This window comes from Bombina bombina, chromosome 8 (genome assembly GCF_027579735.1).
Source record: "Bombina bombina isolate aBomBom1 chromosome 8, aBomBom1.pri, whole genome shotgun sequence".
NCBI lineage: Eukaryota > Metazoa > Chordata > Amphibia > Anura > Bombinatoridae > Bombina > Bombina bombina.
In genome coordinates, this window is record NC_069506.1 from 270,953,403 (window position 1) to 270,973,102 (window position 19,700).

The 19,700-nt window shown below is 38.3% G+C and overlaps 1 protein-coding gene across 1 annotated transcript in view; it reads left to right on the plus strand.

Moving 5' to 3' along the window:
* The first annotated feature begins 12,439 nt into the window (after nucleotides 1–12,439).
* Nucleotides 12,440–19,700, plus strand: part of TREH (trehalase) — a 92,186-nt gene continuing 84,925 nt past the window's right edge. Inside the window, exon 1 of the mRNA XM_053690054.1 lies at nucleotides 12,440–12,637. Coding sequence (XP_053546029.1) covers nucleotides 12,543–12,637 — 95 coding nt within the window. The 5' untranslated portion in view covers nucleotides 12,440–12,542. The remainder of the gene's footprint in view (nucleotides 12,638–19,700) is intronic.

The window sequence follows — 19,700 nt, forward strand, 5'->3', positions numbered from 1 at the left end:
TTCAGCACAAATGTTTTTAAATTTAATTTTTTTAATTTTTTGGGGGGGATTTCTGACTTTCTGCCTGCCTGCTACGCATATCACATGGTTGACAGGTGATTGATACCTAGGGGGTCACGGATCATTTTAACCTATTGGCGCAGCTCGTGACTGCATGTGTAGTCAGTGAGTGGGACAGCAATGTGTTTGCAGCGTGGGCAGTAGTCAATCGGACTCACCGAGCTCTGAGGGCGGCAGCTTAAACGCTGAGCTGAAGTCAGAAGTTAGTGGGGGTTTTTGCAGCTAACTCCCAGTAGTGACGAGAAGAGAAACAGCGCATCCACGAATCCGTGGCCGGACTTTTAGCCGACGGACACTTGGCCGACGGAGATTTGGCCGAAACACAAGTGGCTGTCACTTAACAGTCCGGCCACGAGATAAATAGATCAATAGATGCAATAGATACATTTGATAGATACGATAGATAGATTTGATAGATAAATAGATAGATTTGATAGATAGTTTCCCAGATAGAGAATTACAAAACGTGCGGCCTGGGACCCATGGTAAGGTTCCCAGAGGCAGTTGCAGCGCCCGAGGCTCTGATTAGAACAGAGCACTCTGGAACGTATCTGCCCTCGGTCGAAATCGGAACATTCTTTAGCTTTCTGTCTGTCAGCCAAATGTCCGTCTGCCAAATGTCCGTCTGCCAAATGTCCTTCTGCCAAATGTCTTTCTGCATTTTGTCAGAGCACCCCACGAATCACAGCAGCGTTTATTCAGGTTTAGTGACACACACAAAAATTACACACTTACAGGATTACAGCAATCATAAGCGATGATGCCCTCTGGCTAGTTTTTCTCCTATTAGGAGATTGTTGCTGCTTAGAAAATGCAAAACTAAATGGATCCATCGTTTAGAATGTTTGGAACCTAAAGGTCTAAATATTGATATTGACCTCCAAGCATTCATGGGTTAATTTATATTCCTACATTTTCTTCATCTATTCATTTGTTTATTACTCCACATCCTCACGTCTAGGATAGACTTATTGTATGCATTTTAAATTTTAGGTATCAGGTCCACTAGGGGTTGAGGTAATTTTATAGATTTCATGTAAGGTTGATTTTAGTTTTATTTTGGATATATAGTGATGATTTTATGTAATATCCTTATTAATTCCTGTGGCTATATACAGTATTTGATGTTTTTATCTATGTATGTGTTTTTGATACAATGATCAATTGATATATTATATGCATTGAAATATAACTAAGATATTTTTTAATTAATTAATTTTAATTACAATCAAATGCATATAATACCATTTTAGATATGTTGATATAGTAGTGAAGTTGTATATGTGTTAGCCTTTTTACCACTAATGCCCATTTAATCTAAGTAATACGGTAGATACGATCATATTAAGGTATATGTGGTAAAAAGGTAAGCCAGGTGTGTGTATAAATTGCAGTCCTACAGGTAGTTTGTTAGCTTACATTTTTCGTATACCCCTGAAGAAGTCTGCCTGTGAGCAGAGGAAACGTGTAGGGTAACTAACTCCTACCTAAAAAGTTTTTAGGACTGCTACTCTTCTGAGTTTTATATTGGTACCTGCCGTATGTGATAAGAAGTGGGTCTCTTAGTGCTGCTGGTCGGCGTCTGAGGCAATCCCGCTGAAATCTACTAAAGGCAAGAGAAAAACTAGCCAGAGGGCATCACCACTTATGATTGCTGTAATCCTGTAAGTGTGTAATTTTTGTGTCTGTCACTAAACCTGAATAAACGCTGCTGTGATTCGTGGATGCGCTGTTTCTCTTCTCGTCATTTCTGATACAGCTTGCTGCAACGGGATACATACAGCTGGAGTCCCGTGATTTATCAGCCGCTCCTGTGAGAATCCTTCAGCATACATTCAATCAGAGTAACCGGTCACTACTACGTTGGATTTGCCGTGTAGACACACTTATAGAACGTTAGTAAATGTGATATTCTTTTTTTATCTTTTACTTCTGCAGAATTTAATATCTTGGGACACCGACAAGAATTTCGAAGAAGCAGCCTGCCTCTGATTGTGCACTATGGTGGCGCCTTCTTTTTTTATCTTTTACTTCTACACTTATAGAACGAACTTTGCCTTCATCTGGTTCATCGAATTTTGCCTTCATCTGGTGTGATATATACTAACCCCGTAATAATCTGTCTACATGTATCTGGTGTGATCAACATCATCTACGTTATTGGGACATTTCATTTTGGGACAATTTATTTATTTATATTTATTTTACACACATTGGTTTTTATACGATGGTGTATGTATTTATGTTGTATATGTTTATGCTAATAGGGGATTGGCTGGGTGTCTTCTGAACAACAGACACAAGATACACTCGTTCTTATTTATTGTTATTTTTATAATTTTTTTATTATTTTTGTTTATTGCTTTAAAGGGGAAGTTCTACGGGTGCCTCATCTGACTTAGTGTAGCGCTGCTAACATTTTCTTCCTGTAACTCCCAGTAGTGCTTTGCTGCTCCTGCTCGTGATATATGGATAGGAAGTGGAAGCTTAAAAATGCTGGATGATGAAATGTGTCTTTATCTAATATTCCAACAAATATTCACAAATTGTGTTCATCCCATCAACCTCATACATCCCATTAAAATAGTAAGTAGTTATTGGTGTAGTTATTATAAACCTTTTTTTTAATTCTTGCACATACATACTGTTACTTGTAAATACATTTAGTTATTATATAATTTATGTATGTGTCCGTATCTCTTAAAACAAGTTAGTTTAACCTCCTTTTTGCTAGTACAACTGATTTACTGTGTCACGAAATGATGTAGGTCTAAAAAGTGTGTCACCAAGATGAAAAGTTTGGAAAGCTCTGGTTTAAAGGGATACTTAACCCAAATGTTTTCTTTCATGATTCAGATAGAGCATGCAATTTTAAGCAACTTTCTAATTTACTCCTATTATCAATTTTTCTTCGTTCTCTTGCTATCTTTATTTGAAAAAGGAGGCATCTAAGCTAAAGAGCCAGCAAATTTTAGTTTCAGAACCATGGACAGCACTTGTTTATTGGTGCTGTCCAAACAGCAAGGACAACCAAGGTTGTTCAACAAAAATGGGCCAGCATCTAAACTTACACTCTTGCTTTTCAAATAAATATACCAAGAGAATGAAGAAAATTTGATAATAGGAGTAAATTAGTAAGTTGTTTAAAATTGCACGCTCTATCTAAATCCCGAAAGAAAAAATTTGGGTTCAGTGTCCCTTTAAGTGTATGCAGTCTCTGCTTATTCTGCATATGGATTTACAACCATCTGTTTATCTATATGTACTGCTTGTCTGGTCAGTCAGGCCAAATTATATACTAAATATGTACGTATTGTTTAGTATATGCATGTGTATAGTACATAATGATACTTATTTCATGTACAGATTTATAAACTCTGTATTACTTTATGCTTAAGTTTATGTATTTCAGAATTCATCAGGAAAAAATAGTCTGGGTATTCAAATGTATTATTTTGTCCTTCAAGAGATCGGGAGTTTTCCTTCTCTTAGAAGCAGAGTCCTCCTAATTGACCAACAGACCTGTATAGCTTTTGGGAAACATTCCATGATGGCTTAGGAGTTGGCTAAGTTGGCTATGCAGGTGTCCAGAATTCTGTCTTAGGAAGAAAGAAATATATGTTCCCTGTCAGCAGTTTCCAGAAGTGAACGGTTGAGAAGGGGATTATTTCAGCTGTCAGTTAGCCCATCCAGAAGAGTGGGTCTCTCCACCTGGACTTCTTTGATCAATTAATATTTAAATGGGGTCTACCGGACATAGATCTGTGCATTGTGCAAGATCAAGAGATCGGCTATGCTTAAACTGAGGAGAGGTGGGAGGTAACTTAAGCTCCTGTGTGGATTCTTGGCCTAATGGAGGTAAATATATCCCACATGTTATGGAGCCTTATGGACTATCACCATTCCGAAAGAAAGTAATTTATTAGGTAAACATAAATTATGTTGGGTTTTTTTTCATTGTGCCAATGAAAGAAGTGTCTTACAGGCCAATCTAACTTTAAAATGGAGACATTTTGCAATATGTTACCTTTAGTGCTGGAGGGTCAATTTATCTCTACCATAGACTTGAACGATGCCTATTTGCATATCCCTATTCACATGGTTCATACAATTTTTTTTAAGATTTGCCTTTAACAGGTAGTACCAATGTGTGCTGCTCCTATTTAGTCTGGCACCAAGAATCTTCTCAAAGCTTCTCGGAGCTCTATTGTCCATAGTGAGAGCTCAGGATTTGGCAGTAGCTCTTTACCTAGACTACATTCTAGTAGAGTCTGCTTCTTTCAGATGGCTCAGAAACATGCAAAACTTCAGTTACTTCATTCCCATGATTGGAAAAATTAACCTCACGAAAAAAAACGTACTGCCACATACCAGAGTTGCCTTTCTGGGCTTCATTATAAACTCTGTAACAATGAGACTATCTCTCACAAATTCAAATTGCAGAAGCCCTCTGTTCGTCTCCATCAAACTCTTCTCCCTACTCTGATTCAATGCATGGAAGTAGTTTTTAGTGACTTCAGATCATGTAACCCCTTAAGGACAACGATATTCGAAAAAATCTTGCTCAAAGGACCGAAGAATTTTTAGCATTTAGGTTTTCACTCCATTTAAACAGAAATAAAGTGTGTGTGTGTGTATATATATATATATATATATTTATTTCTCTTGTTAAGTGTATCCAGTCCACGGATCATCCATTACTTGTGGGATATTCTCCTTCCCAACAGGAAGTTGCAAGTGGATCACCCACAGCAGAGCTGCTATATAGCTCCTCCCCCAGCTGTCATATCCAGACATTCTCTTGCAAGCCTCAACCAAGATGGAGGTCGTAAGAGGAGTGTGGTGTTTTATACTTAGTTTATTCTTCAATCAAAAGTTTGTTATTTTTAAATGGTGCCGGAGTGTACGGTTTATCTCAGGCAGTATTTAGAAGAAGAATCTGCCTGCATTTTCTATGATCTTAGCAGAAGTAACTAAGATCCATGGCTGTTCTCACATATTCTGAGGAGTGAGGTAACTTCAGAGAGGGAATGGCGTGCAGGTTTTCCTGCAATAAGGTATGTGCAGTTAAAATATTTTTCTAGGGATGGAATTTGCTAGAAAATGCTGCTGATACTGAACTAATGTAAGTAAAGCCTTAAATGCAGTGAGAGCGACTGGTATCAGGCTTATTAATAGAGATACATACTCTTATAAAAATGTAATATAAAACGTTTGCTGGCATGTTTAATCGTTTTTATATGTATTTGGTGATAAAACTTATTGGGGCCTAGTTTTTTTCCACATGGCTGGCTTGAATTTTGCCTAGAAACAGTTTCCTTAGGCTTTCCACTGTTGTAATATGAGTGGGAGGGGCCTATTTTGCCGTTTTTTTGCACAGCAAAAATTACAGACACAGACATCCAGCTTCTTCCTGCATGATCCAGGACATCTCTGGAGGGCTCAAAAGGCTTCAAAGTCGTTTTTGAGGGAGGTAAAAAGCCACAGTAGGGCTGTGGCAGTTGTTGTGACTGTTTGAAAAAACGTTTTTGTCATTTATTATTCTGTTTTGGGTATTAAGGGGTTAATCATCCATTTGCAAGTGGGTGCAGTGCTCTGCTAACTTGTTACATACACTGTAAAAATTTCGTTAGTGTAACTGCCTTTTTTCACTGTTATTTCAAATTTTGACAACATTTGTGTTTCTTAAAGGTGCAGTAACATTTTTTTATATTGCTTGTAAACTTGTTTAAAGTGTTTTCCAAGCTTGCTAGTCTCATTGCTAGTCTGTTTAAACATGTCTGACACAGAGGAAACTACTTGTTCATTATATTTGAAAGCCATGGTGGAGCCCCATAGGAGAATGTGTACTAAATGTATTGATTTCACCTTAAACACTAAAGATCAGTCATTAAATGTAAAAGAAATATCACCAGAAGATTCTGACGAGGGGGAAGTTATGCCGACTAACTCTCCCCACGTGTCAGACCCTTCGCCTCCCGCTCAGGGGATGCACGCTAATATGGCGCCAATTACATCAGGGACGCCCATAGCGATTACCTTGCAGGACATGGCTGCAATCATGAATAATACCCTGTCAGAGGTATTATCCAGGTTACCTGAATTAAGAGGCAAGCGTGATTGCTCTGGGGTTAGGAGAAATACAGAGCGCGCAGATGCTGTAAGGGCCATGTCTGATACTGCGTCACAATATGCAGATCATGAGGACGGAGAGCTTCAGTCTGTGGGTGACATCTCTGATTCGGGGAAACCTGATTCAGAGATTTCTAATTTTAAATTTAAGCTTGAGAACCTCTGTGTATTGCTTGGGGAGGTATTAGCTGCTCTGAATGACTGTAACACAGTTTCAGTACCAGAGAAACTGTGTAGGCTGGATAAATACTATGCAGTGCCGGTGTGTACTGATGTTTTTCCTATACCTAAAAGGCTTACAGAAATTATTAGCAAGGAGTGGGATAGACCGGGTGTGCCTTTTTCCCCACCTTCTATATTTAGAAAAATGTTTCCAATAGACGCCACTACACGGGACTTTTGGCAGACGGTCCCTAAGGTGGAGGGAGCAGTTTCTACTTTAGCAAAGCGTACCACTATCCCGGTTGAGGACAGTTGTGCTTTTTCAGATCCAATGGATAAAAAATTGGAGGGTTACCTTAAGAAAATGTTTATTCAACAAGGTTTTATTTTACAGCCCCTTGCATGCATTGCGCCTGTCACGGCCGCGGCGGCATTCTGGTTTGAGGCCCTGGAAGAGGCCATCCATACAGCTCCATTGACTGAAATTATTGACAAGCTTAGAACACTTAAGCTAGCTAACTCATTTGTTTCTGATGCCATTGTTCATTTGACTAAACTAACGGCTAAGAATTCCGGATTCGCCATCCAAGCGCGTAGGGCGCTATGGCTTAAATCCTGGTCAGCTGACCTGACTTCAAAGTCTAAATTACTCAACATTCCTTTCAAGGGGCAGACCTTATTTGGGCCTGGTTTGAAGGAAATTATTGCTGACATTACTGGAGATAAGGGTCACACCCTTCCTCAGGACAGGGCCAAAGCAAAGGCCAAACAGTCTAATTTTTGTGCCTTTCGAAATTTCAAGGCAGGTGCAGCATCAACTTCCTCCGCTTCAAAACAAGAGGGAACTTTTGCTCAATCTAAGCAGGCCTGGAAACCTAACCAGTCCTGGAACAAAGGCAAGCAGGCCAGAAAGCCTGCTGCTGCCTCTAAGACAGCATGAAGGAACGGCCCCCTATCCGGCGACGGATCTAGTAGGGGGCAGACTTTCTCTCTTCGCCCAGGCGTGGGCAAGAGATGTTCAGGATCCCTGGGCGTTGGAGATCATATCTCAGGGATATCTTCTGGACTTCAAAGCTTCCCCTCCACAAGGGTGATTTCATATTTCAAGGCTATCTGCAAATCAGATCAAGAAAGAGGCATTCCTACGCTGTGTGCAAGACCTCCTAGTTATGGGAGTGATCATCCAGTTCCGCGGACGGAACAAGGACAGGGTTTTTATTCAAATCTGTTTGTGGTTCCCAAGAAAGAGGGAACCTTCAGACCAATTTTGGATCTAAAGATCTTAAACAAATTCCTCAGAGTTCCATCTTTCAAAATGGAAACTATTCGGACCATCCTACCCATGATCCAAGAATGTCAGTACATGACCACAGTGGACTTAAAGGATGCCTACCTTCACATACCGATTCACAAAGATCATCATCGGTTTCTAAGGTTTGCCTTTCTAGACAGGCATTACCAATTTGTAGCTCTTCCCTTCGGGTTGGCTACAGCCCCGAGAATCTTTACAAAGGTTCTGGGCTCACTTCTGGCGGTTCTAAGACCGCGAGGCATAGTGGTGGCTCCGTATCTAGACGACATCCTGATAAAGGCGTCAAGCTTTCAAGTTGCCAAGTCTCATACAGAGATAGTTCTGGCATTCCTGAGGTCGCACGGGTGGAAAGTGAACGAGGAAAAGAGTTCTCTATCCCCACTCACAAGAGTCTCCTTCTTAGGGACTCTTATAGATTCTGTAGAAATGAAAATTTACCTGACGGAGTCCAGGTTATCAAAACTTCTAAATGCTTGCTGTGTTCTTCACTCCATTCCGCGCCCTTCGGTAGCTCAGTGTATGGAGGTAATCGGCTTAATGGTAGCGGCAATGGACATAGTGCCATTTGCGCGCCTTCATCTCAGACCGCTGCAATTATGCATGCTGAGTCAGTGGAATGGGGATTACACAGATTTGTCCCCTCTGCTAAATCTGGATCAAGAGACCAGAGATTCTCTTCTCTGGTGGTTGTCTCGGGTACACCTGTCCAAGGGTATGACCTTTCGCAGGCCAGATTGGACAATTGTAACAACAGATGCCAGCCTTCTAGGTTGGGGTGCAGTCTGGAACTCCCTGAAGGCACAGGGATCGAGAAACTCCTTCCAATAAATATTCTGGAGTTAAGAGCGATATTCAATGCTCTTCTGGCTTGGCCTCAGTTAGCAACACTGAGGTTCATCAGATTTCAGTCGGACAACATCACGACTGTGGCTTACATCAACCATCAAGGGGGAACCAGGAGTTCCCTAGCGATGTTAGAAGTCTCAAAAATAATTTGCTGGGCAGAGTACCACTCTTGCCACCTGTCAGCAATCCATATCCCAGGCGTGGAGAACTGGGAGGCGGATTTTCCATCCGGTGGAGTGGGAACTCAATTGATTCATCGTTGGGGCAAACCAGAGTTGGATCTCATGGCGTCTCGCCAGAACGCCAAGCTTCCTTGTTACGGATCCAGGTCCAGGGACCCAGAAGCGACGCTGATAGATGCTCTAGCAGCGACTTGGTTCTTCAACCTGGCTTATGTGTTTCCACCGTTTCCTCTGCTCCCTCGACTGATTGCCAAAATCAAACAGGAGAGAGCATCTGTGATTCTGATAGCGCCTGCGTGGCCACGCAGGACTTGGTATGCAGACCTAGTGGACATGTCATCCTTTCCACCATGGACTCTGCCTCTAAGACAGGACCTTCTGATACAAGGTCCTTTCAATCATCCAAATCTAATTTCTCTGAGACTGACTGCATGGAGATTGAACGCTTGATTCTATCAAAGCGTGGCTTCTCCGAGTCAGTCAATAATACTTTAATACAGGCACGAATGCCTGTTACCAGGAAAATCTACCACAAGATATGGAGTAAATATCTTTATTGGTGTGAATCCAAGAATTACTCATGGAGTAAGGTTAGGATTCCTAGAATATTGTCCTTTCTCCAAGAGGGCTTGGACAAAGGATTATCGGCTAGTTCCTTAAAGGGACAGATTTCTGCTCTGTCTATTCCTTTGCACAAGCGTCTGGCAGAGGTTCCAGACGTCCAGGCATTTTGCCAGGCTTTGGTTAGAATTAAGCCTGTGTTTAAACCTGTTGCTACCCCGTGGAGCTTAAACTTGGTTCTTAAGGTTCTTCAAGGAGTTCCGTTTGAACCCCTTCATTCCATTGATATTAAACTTTTATCTTGGAAAGTTCTGTTTTTGATGGCTATTTCCTCGGCTCGGAGAGTCTCTGAGCTATCTGCCTTACAATGTGATTCTCCTTATCTGATTTTTATTCAGACAAGGTAGTTCTGCGTACCAAACCTGGGTTTTTACCTAAGGTGGTTTCTAACAGGAATATCAATCAAGAGATTGTTGTTCCATCATTGTGTCCTAATCCTTCTTCAAAGAAGGAACGTCTTTTGCATAATCTGGACGTAGTCCGTGCCTTGAAGTTTTACTTACAGGCTACTAAAGATTTTCGTCAAACATCTTCCCTGTTTGTCGTTTACTCTGGACAGAGGAGAGGTCAAAAAGCTTTGGCAACCTCTCTTTCCTTTTGGCTTCGGAGCGTAATACGCCTAGCGTATGAGACTGCTGGAAAGCAGCCCCTTGAAAGCATTACAGCTCATTCTACTAGAGCTGTGGCTTCCACCTGGGCCTTTAAAAATGAGGCCTCTGTTGAACAGATTTGCAAGGCCGCGACTTGGTCTTCGCTTCACACCTTTTCCAAATTTTACAAATTTGATACTTTTGCTTCTTCGGAGGCTGTTTTTGGGAGAAAGGTTCTTCAGGCAGTGGTTCCTTCCGCTTAATCCTGCCTTGTCCCTCCCATCATCCGTGTACTTTAGCTTTGGTATTGGTATCCCACAAGCAATGGATGATCCGTGGACTGGATACACTTAACAAGAGAAAACATAATTTATGCTTACCTGATAAATTTATTTCTCTTGTAGTGTATCCAGTCCATGGCCCGCCCTGTCCTTTTAAGGCAGGTCTAAATTTTAATTAAACTACAGTCACCACTGCACCCTATGGTTTCTCCTTTCTCTGTTTGTTTTCGGTCGAATGACTGGATATGACAGCTGGGGGAGGAGCTATATAGCAGCTCTGCTGTGGGTGATCCTCTTGCAACTTCCTGTTGGGAAGGAGAATATCCCACAAGTAATGGATGATCCGTGGACTGGATACACTACAAGAGAAATAAATTTATCAGGTAAGCATAAATTATGTTTTTTGTCCTTAAAAGACCTTTCAGTGGGTAAGTTTCACCTAGCTATTTATTTACAGAATTAAGAAATGATAATTTTACCCAAAAAAAGTATATAAAATATCACGTTCCCTAAAACCTGTAGCTTTCTAACTGTAGGGAAAAAAATCTCAAAAATTGTTTATTGGCATCCTCTATATCAGCATGTATATATTTTGCATTGTTTTTTTTTATAATTTCAAGGTTTTGACCTGCAGCTATGTATACCATATTCTAAAATGATGCAACGGGTAACTCATTTGGTATAGCAGAATAGCCCAAATTCTCTAAATTTGTCCCACAAAATTATATACATATTTTTAAAATAGACAAGTAAAAGTATTGCCCTAGGTCCATTTTCTCATATTTCTTTACACCATGATGCCATCAGATGTCTGCAAAATCCAATTATATAAAAAGTAAATTGTTAACTTTTTTACAAATTCTGGCATTCTCACTGAAATTTACACACAATGTGTGCAGTCATAAGACAAATGTTTTCAAAAGCTCTTCTCCCCTTTGTTCAGAATTAGCAAACATTTAGAGGTTTAGCATTGCTTTTGTTGATCAGAAGGCTGCTAATTGCATGATCTGCACACCACACTTTTGATAGAGGATTTTTAGAGACGTTATGGCAAATTGTGCAGGGCTCATTGGGAATAGCATAATTCTCAAAATTGACCCCTGAAACTATATAGATTTATAAAGTAGACAACCCAAGGTATTAATCTAGGCACATTTTGTATATTCCATGTGACCAGTTGGCAGGCAGATGTGTATTAAATGTGATCATATAAAAAAAATCCTTAACTTTTTCACAAACTTAGGGTTTCTCATTGCAATTATTAACACACAACTTGTGCAGTCATGAGACAAAAGGTTGGAAAAGCTTCTCTAGGATCTCCTGTGTACAAAATTACCAGACATGCATGGGTTTCTCATTGGTTTTGGTAATTAGAAGGCCTCTAATTGCAGCTGCGCACCACAAATCTCAAAGAAGATTTTTAGACATATTATGACAAAACAATCCCAATGTGAATCCGCCCTCCTGGGGTCAACCACCCGGTTCCTCTGTGTAAATACAATATCAGCAGCAAAATCAGAAGCAAACCAGGATTTCTTCAAACCAAATAGTCAAATTAATTGACGTTTCAGGGAATGAAACTCCCCTTCTTCAGAACACAAAACATACACACAAACCGTTTTTAAATACAGTTAAAAAACATACAGGTACCTCCTTCTTCCTGTCGGAGAAAGCGCCAAATCTACATCCCTAACTTGACTCAGCAGAGAAGATATGAATAGATACTGCAAAACAAATGCACGTTTTGCAAAAATGGGAGGTGCAAGCCGTGTCTACTACTGTAACAGGTCCAGTATCCTTCCTCCAAACAAGGCAAAGTATAGTATCTGCCCAATGAAAAACATGATGCTAATATTTTCAGAAAATGTTCTCACTGTGGTTGTATGTTAATTTATTACAAGATGCTTTATGTCCCTTTAATTTTTATTTTGTGTGTTTTTTTCTTTTCATGTGCCCCTGGTTACAAGCTGCATAGGACATTTTATCTACATCTCTGTACTGGGATTTATTTTCTTCTTTAATACACAAATAGTCAATTAAAAAGATTGTAGTTGTTGACAGAGATATGAATCTGAGCAGTTGTGAATCTTTGTACTTGGGTCAGAAATCGTGTCTTTACCTGTTAGAAAAGGCGGAGATATATCTTCTTCCAGATTGGAATATTAACTAGAATATATGTGTGCCAGGGTGTTTCTCCACACCCTTTAACTCCTAGGATGCTAAAGAGGCTACAAAGTATTGCAACAGCCCGCATCTAAGCCCTTTCTGGCAGGAAGTGAGTTAACCTTTTCATGTATCCACGCCTGCTGCCTTTTAACCACTGCCTAGTTCTGCATCCATCAGTTGCGGGCACACAATGGGGTGGTCAGGTTGGTGTCTGGCATTTTCTGTGATCTTCTGTGGCTTTCCATGGGCTGTTTTAAATGCAGATCTGCCGCCTCCATGTGACAGGTAAAATTACAGTATGTTTAGAGCAGCAGTTATGCTGTGTCAGAAAAATTGTCTCAAAAGAAAAATGTAGATTCTGAATATAAAACTGATGAGCAGCTATAATTATATCACTTGCTGCATTTTATATTGTACTTTGTTTCATATTAAGAATCTACATTCCATATCAATTTATAGTGAAGTTACACATTATTTTGCTTTGTTTTAATCCAACTACTGTTCTTTACCAAAATAGTTTTTAAGCTTTAACATTAATAAACATGGCGTCTTAGATTGGGCGAGCATTTATTTTTTCCCTAGCTAAAAGAGTATGTTTACATGAAGGTTTTATTCTGTATTTGACTTTGGTATGTGTACATATTACATAATTATATGCTACACTTTATAGGGATTTGTGCCAGCAATCTCTGAAATAGGCTCTAGGATAAAATATTTCAACCAGAGCCTATGAAAATCAGTTAGAAATATTAGAAAATATTGTATAATTGTTTTAGAAAAAAAAAACCTTTACAAAAACCACAGAAAGTATTTACTAATTGGCTATACAATAATTTTCTTTCACAAAGGTGGTGTGAGTCCACAAGCCATTACTCCTGGGAATTATATTCTTGTCCACTAGAAGGAGGCAGGATACCCAAAACTACATGAGCCCTTATAACCCCTCCCACCTTAATGGAAACTAGTCTTATTTTTGCCTCCGCAGGAGGAGGAAGGTGAAGAATAGAGGTGCTCCAGATGTTCTTCTATGAGGCCCATTTTTTCCACAGAGAGCTACTGTTTGGACAGAGGAATGTTTAGGAACCTGTCCCTAGTTTCCCCCGTTGCATCATCGTTCTACTCCACATAGTAAAATCCTCTGTTGTCATTCGTACAGCACTGGATTGGCTGTCTACTGGAAGCAGTGTTTTTCTGCAGATGGTGAGTCCAATAGTATGGGTGCTTATTAGGTAAGAATGTAGTTTATTATGATCACTCACTTAGCCTATAGGCTATTAGTAGGTACACTTAGTATTTTACATCGTAGCCAGGGGACTATTGTAACAGGCATTTTATATATATATATATATATATATATAGTATATATAGTATATATAAAAATAAAACAATCCCAATGTGAATCCGCCCTCCTGGGGTCAACCACCCGGTTCCTCTGTGTAAATACAATATCAGCAGCAAAATCAGAAGCAAACCAGGATTTCTTCAAACCAAATAGTCAAATTTATTGACGTTTCGGGGAATGAAACTCCCCTTCTTCAGAACATGAAACATACACACAAACTGTGTTTAAATACAGTGAAAAAACATACAGATACCTCCTTCTTCCTGTCGGAGAAAGTGCCAAATCTACATCATTTCCGGTATAGGTCAGTATGACCCTTGAAGTTTACAACATTCACTTCCGGATATATTGTGTACCCTCATCACATGTCAAATATAATCTGGTAGTTTCCAAACTCCTCATCCGGTAAACCCATGTGTCAAACAGCTCACCAATATATTTTACATTATTACATTTTATCCTAAAAATGTGATTCCATATAACTCCTGTTTCACACATTACCAATTCCGTGTTTTGTTTGTCACTATCCGTGTCTGCACATCATTACCGGAAGTTACGTCATTTCCGGTTCCGTACATACCGGAACTATGCTATGACGTCACTTCCGTTACAATTATAAATGATACAAAACGTGTATTTATGCATATAACCTCGTAACCAGTGATGCCTATACCTAAATGATGTCGTTGAGTATCAAATCAACAAGTAAGTATGTGGGAAATATCACGTGATAAACAATATATATACAATTTCAAAACAAACAAAATGTTAACAAATAAATTCATATTAAAACTGAGAGGATTAACAACATTTTCAGGTGTCTTCGCCCATGTATTTTGTATAGATCTACAGATAATATATGAGAGTCCTTTTACATATATAGACATATCTCCTAGAGATATAACAGTATAAGTCAATTCACCACATTTCAAAAGCATCATATTCGTCAAACATTGCATCTTATTTTGTTAATACAATAAGGGACACTACATTGCCACTTAGGTGATGCAGGACTCACTGTTACAGAAGGAACCACAACAGCAAAATATTGAGAAGAGTATTATCTTCACCACCACCTTTGCCCCTAACACCTCCAAGGTTGGACAATCCATTAAGGAATTTTGGCACATTTTACTTTCTGATCCCAAATTGACGTTTTCCAAGGATACTAGTCTCATGGTAGGATACAGACGTAACACGAATCTCAGAGATCTTCTGGTCATTTCAGATCCCATCAGGTGCTATTCAGATGAGGACCGGAGGGTAACACGTAAGGGCTGCTTTCGATGCCCAAATTGCACCACTTGTAATGGACTGATAGATTTGTAGATCTATAAAAAATACATGGGCGAAGACGCATGAAAATGTTGTTAATCCTCTCTTTTTTAATATGAATTTATTTGTTAACATTTTGTTTGTTTTGAAAGTGTATATATATTGTTTATCACGTGATATTTCCCACATACTTACTTGTTGATTTGATATTCAACTACATCGTTTAGGTACAGGCATCACTGGTTATGAGGTTTAATGCATTATCATTAACTTCCGGTAATGATGTGAGGACACGGATAGTGACAAACTGCACACGGAATTGGTAATGTGTGAAACAGGAGTTATATGGAATCACATTTTTAGGATAAAATGTAATAATGTAAAATATATTGGTGAGCTTTTTGACACGTGGGTTTACCGGATGATGAGTTGAGAAACTCCCGGATTAGATTTGACATGTGATGAGGGTACACAATATACCCGGAAATGAATGTTGTAAACTTCCAGGGTCATACTGACCTATACCGGAAATCATGTAGATTTGGCGCTTTCTCCGACAGGAAGGAGGAAGTAACAACTAGAACCTAATTGTACGAGAGTATACATCTTAGTAAAAGAGAGAGAGGCTCAGCGAAAATAATAAGTAAACTCTGCAACTCTGATGTGGATATAAAGTGGATATTATTCCATACCATTCATACTAATAATCTTTAATGAGAAAAAACTAGGAATAATCATTCATACAAAAGCTTAAGTTAGATTAAAAACACTTAAACCAAGGGGTAATGATAACGTATTTTTGCAAATAATATAGTATTATCGTCAGCCAGCAGAATATGGTAACAAGTAAACTAAGCCCTTACAATCCGAGGGCTAAATTAAAATTACTTCTATATTAATGTATTTTATAACTGCTGGGCTGAGATTGACAAAGATAAATCTATCAATTTAACATGACCTTGGTAAGCAAGTTAAAAGAAACAAGGAGAGCCGAAGCTGCTCCTAGGACCCCTGACGCGCGTTTCACAAAAAACGCTTCCTCAGAGGGGGTGTGGGCCGCTGCTAGTGTACGTTATTTGAGGCTCCATAAGTCCCCCCTCAGAACGTGATAGGAGCCATGTGGAATAATGATTCCTTACTATTGGTTCAAAGATCTGTCACGCAGTGACGTAGTCAAATGTAGGTAAGTAATACACCTGATACACGACGTGACTGTGGGCGTGAGGTGTCAGACGTGATCATAGAAATTCCTCAACGAATCCAAAGCGGACTTGAGTACTCACATCATAAGAGGGTGTGTTTATAGAATGACAACTTGTCGTGTTATGGAATTTATTGGCTGATCATGTTTACAAACATATGTGTCAAAAATAGTCAGCACAAATATTATTGTCTATCGAAAGAAAAAGACTAAAATGAATATGATTTATTATCTTCAGCCTATCCGCAATCAAATGCTTTATAGTGCAGTAAAATATATGATAGGACACAGCCTACCGATATATTATCATATCTATGCTTCTTAGTAATATTCATTATAACCATAAGCACATCAAGCTGATTTATGAAAGGCAAAGAGTGGGATCAAGAAATGTTCTTAAATTCATGTTGTGTCAAGATGTTTTATATAATTATGACATGTATAATCAATTGCCATTACTAAATGCTCATATTAACCCCTAGCTTTCACAGCATGAGTAATAATGGTAGGTAGGGATAATCTGGTGTTAAAGCGATGTGATGGTACACTTTATTTCCAAATTTTTGTGTTGTTAAAGTCAGATATAGAATGTTATATTTCAGAATATACCATCAGTTATAAGCAGGATCAAATTCATTAGTCTGCTTAGTATAATATGTTAGTAGGTGCATTATGTGAGACCAATTCGGACTGAACTATAAAAGTGAAATATTATTTCAATATTGCTGTCAGCCAATTTATACTTAATAAATAGGCATGAGGGGGCAACTCATTTCCAATATAGTAATTGAGGGCAGAGTTTAATAGGACATATTTTAACGAAAAGTAGGTGAAACAAATGTCTAGTAGAAACCATAAGAATAGTAGATGTTTAATGAAAAAACAGAAAAAACTATCATAGAAGCTACTCCTGAAAAATATACAATTTGAAAAACAAGTAAAGTGATTACGATTGTAAAACTTGAAAATAGACAAGGTGTATAATGTATCAAATAATATATACTGAAAAGAAGTGTTTAAGTAAAGAGCATTAAAATAAAGAGCAAATAGCTTAATGTCCTGAAAGGGACTATGTGTAAGATTGATTGTGACATTTAAAAAATAAAAAACCCAACAAGTGAAACTGAATAATGATAATGTAAATTAATATTTATATAAAATATTATATTAGTGAGAAAGTCATGATACAAAATTGAAAATTCAAGTGTATTACAAGTGAGGCTAAGCATGAATTATTATAGACAAGGAGAAACATAATTCACTGTAGTGGTTTGTTCTATGTATACAAAAAAAATTGTTAAAATCATTCATACCATTCTGTTTTACTGAATTGAGTAGATAAATCCACCTACACTCCATTTTTAGTAAAGTCTTCTCTATATTGCCTCCTCTTATGCCTAAGGATGCTTTTTGGATTACTGTGTATTTTAATCCAGTCGTTGTACTGTTATGATGCAATTGAAAATGTTTTGGCACAGATGTAATTTTTTTGCCTTTATTCTCATCTCTGGTAGCATTCTTAATGTTGTTGGCATGTTCTAGGATACGTACTCTGACCTCTCTTGTGGTCATCCCAACGTATGCTATTTTACATGAACAAAAAAGTACGTAAATGACTCCTATCGTCCTACAGGAAAAACGAGATGTTAGTTTATATATCTTGCCTGTTTTTTCTGTTACGGGTTTGGTTTTCCATACATACTTACATGCAGAGCATGTACTACAGGGATACATTCCTGGATCTGTATCTTTCTTCTTTACAGTTCGAACATAATGACTGGATACTAATTTGTCTCGTAGGTTAATAGGTCTTTTATATCCTACTGATATTCTCTCCCCTATTGTTGAATTCAGGGTCGGATCATTTTGCAGTATTTTCCAATGGTCATTAATTATTTTGGTCACTTGCGACATTTGAGGATTGTACATGGTTATTAGTCTAGGATGGGATTCACTCGAGATTTTATCCTTAGGGACTAATAATTCCTCTCTTTTAATTTTTAGTGCCTTATATTTAGCTCTCTTGACAGATTTTTTGCTGTATCCTCGTGTAATCAATCTCTGCATCAGAGTATTACTTTCTGTCATGTATATGTCTGTGCTAGAGCAATTACGACGTAAACGCAAAAATTCACCATAGGGTATAGCTTTCAAGGTATTTGGAGGATGGGCACTGGATTTGTGTAGAAGTGTGTTTGTGGCTGTTTCTTTCTGATAGAATGTAGTATTGATGAATCCATCATCATTCTTAAATATAGTCAGATCTAAAAAACAGATTTTCTTTTGGCTTGCTGAGTAGGTTAGTTTAATGTTCTTGTTGTTGATTTTTAGTCTGGCCATAAAGTTATCTAATTCAATGGATGTACCTTCCCAAATAAATAGGACATCGTCAATATACCTTATCCATAATGGTATATGTTCAGTATATGGTTTTAAATCTTCAGAGAATACACAAAAAAGTTCCCAATGCCCCAAGAATAAATTAGCGTAAGTTGGAGCACAGGCTGTACCCATTGCGGTATCTTGAATTTGTACATAGTATCTGTCATTAAATGTGAAGAAGTTGTGGGTTAGGATGAAATGTAGCAGATGGATTATGAATGTATTATGTGCCCCATTATCACACTTATTATTTTATAGAAAATATTCATTGGCTTCCATTCCATCTTTATGTCTGATATTGGTATACAGGGATTCAACATCAGCTGTTACTAACCACATTTCATCTGTTAACTTTATGTTCTGTAAGATCTGGAGTACCTCCATGGTATCACATATATAGGAGGGTAAAGTTGTTAAGTACTCTCTCTTAGTCTTTGGTCTACAAATTTACTAGCATTTTCTATTAGGTTCTCATTCCTGGAAACAATTAGTCTACCGGGTGGTATTTTAGAGTCTTATGTAGTTTTGGTAAGAAATATATTGTTGCTATTTTTGAATTATCCCTTATCAGGTACTTTTTTTCTAAGTTAGAAATTATATTATCTTCCCATGCTTTTTGGACCAGATTATCATACTGAGTCACATATGAACTCTGAGGGTTAAAAATAACTTGTTTGTAACAGGTAGAGTTAGATAATTGTTTAGTGGCTTCCTCAGTATACATCTGACGTGGCCAGAGGACTATATTTCCGGCATTATCGGACGGTTTTATTATGATGTCATGCCAGGATTCAATTTCTTTTAGTGCCTGTGATTCAGGGAGAGTTAAATTATACTTAGTTTTGAAAGTAGGCAGTTCTTCAATTTTTGGCATACCATTTTACAAAAGACTTGTATCTCAGGTGATAAAGATAAGGGGGGGGACATATGTAGACTTAGGTTTTAAGTTAGATTTCCACATATGAGAACCGGATGATGTTATATCAGTTTAAATATCTGTCATTATCCATTAATTCCTGTAAAATATCTACAGTGACCAAATCTTCTGCATTCAGAGTATTAGGGTTATGGGCATATATCTTTTTCAATAATAGTTTCCTAGAGAATAGACAAACATCTTTAATTAACTCAAACTTATTCAGTGAATT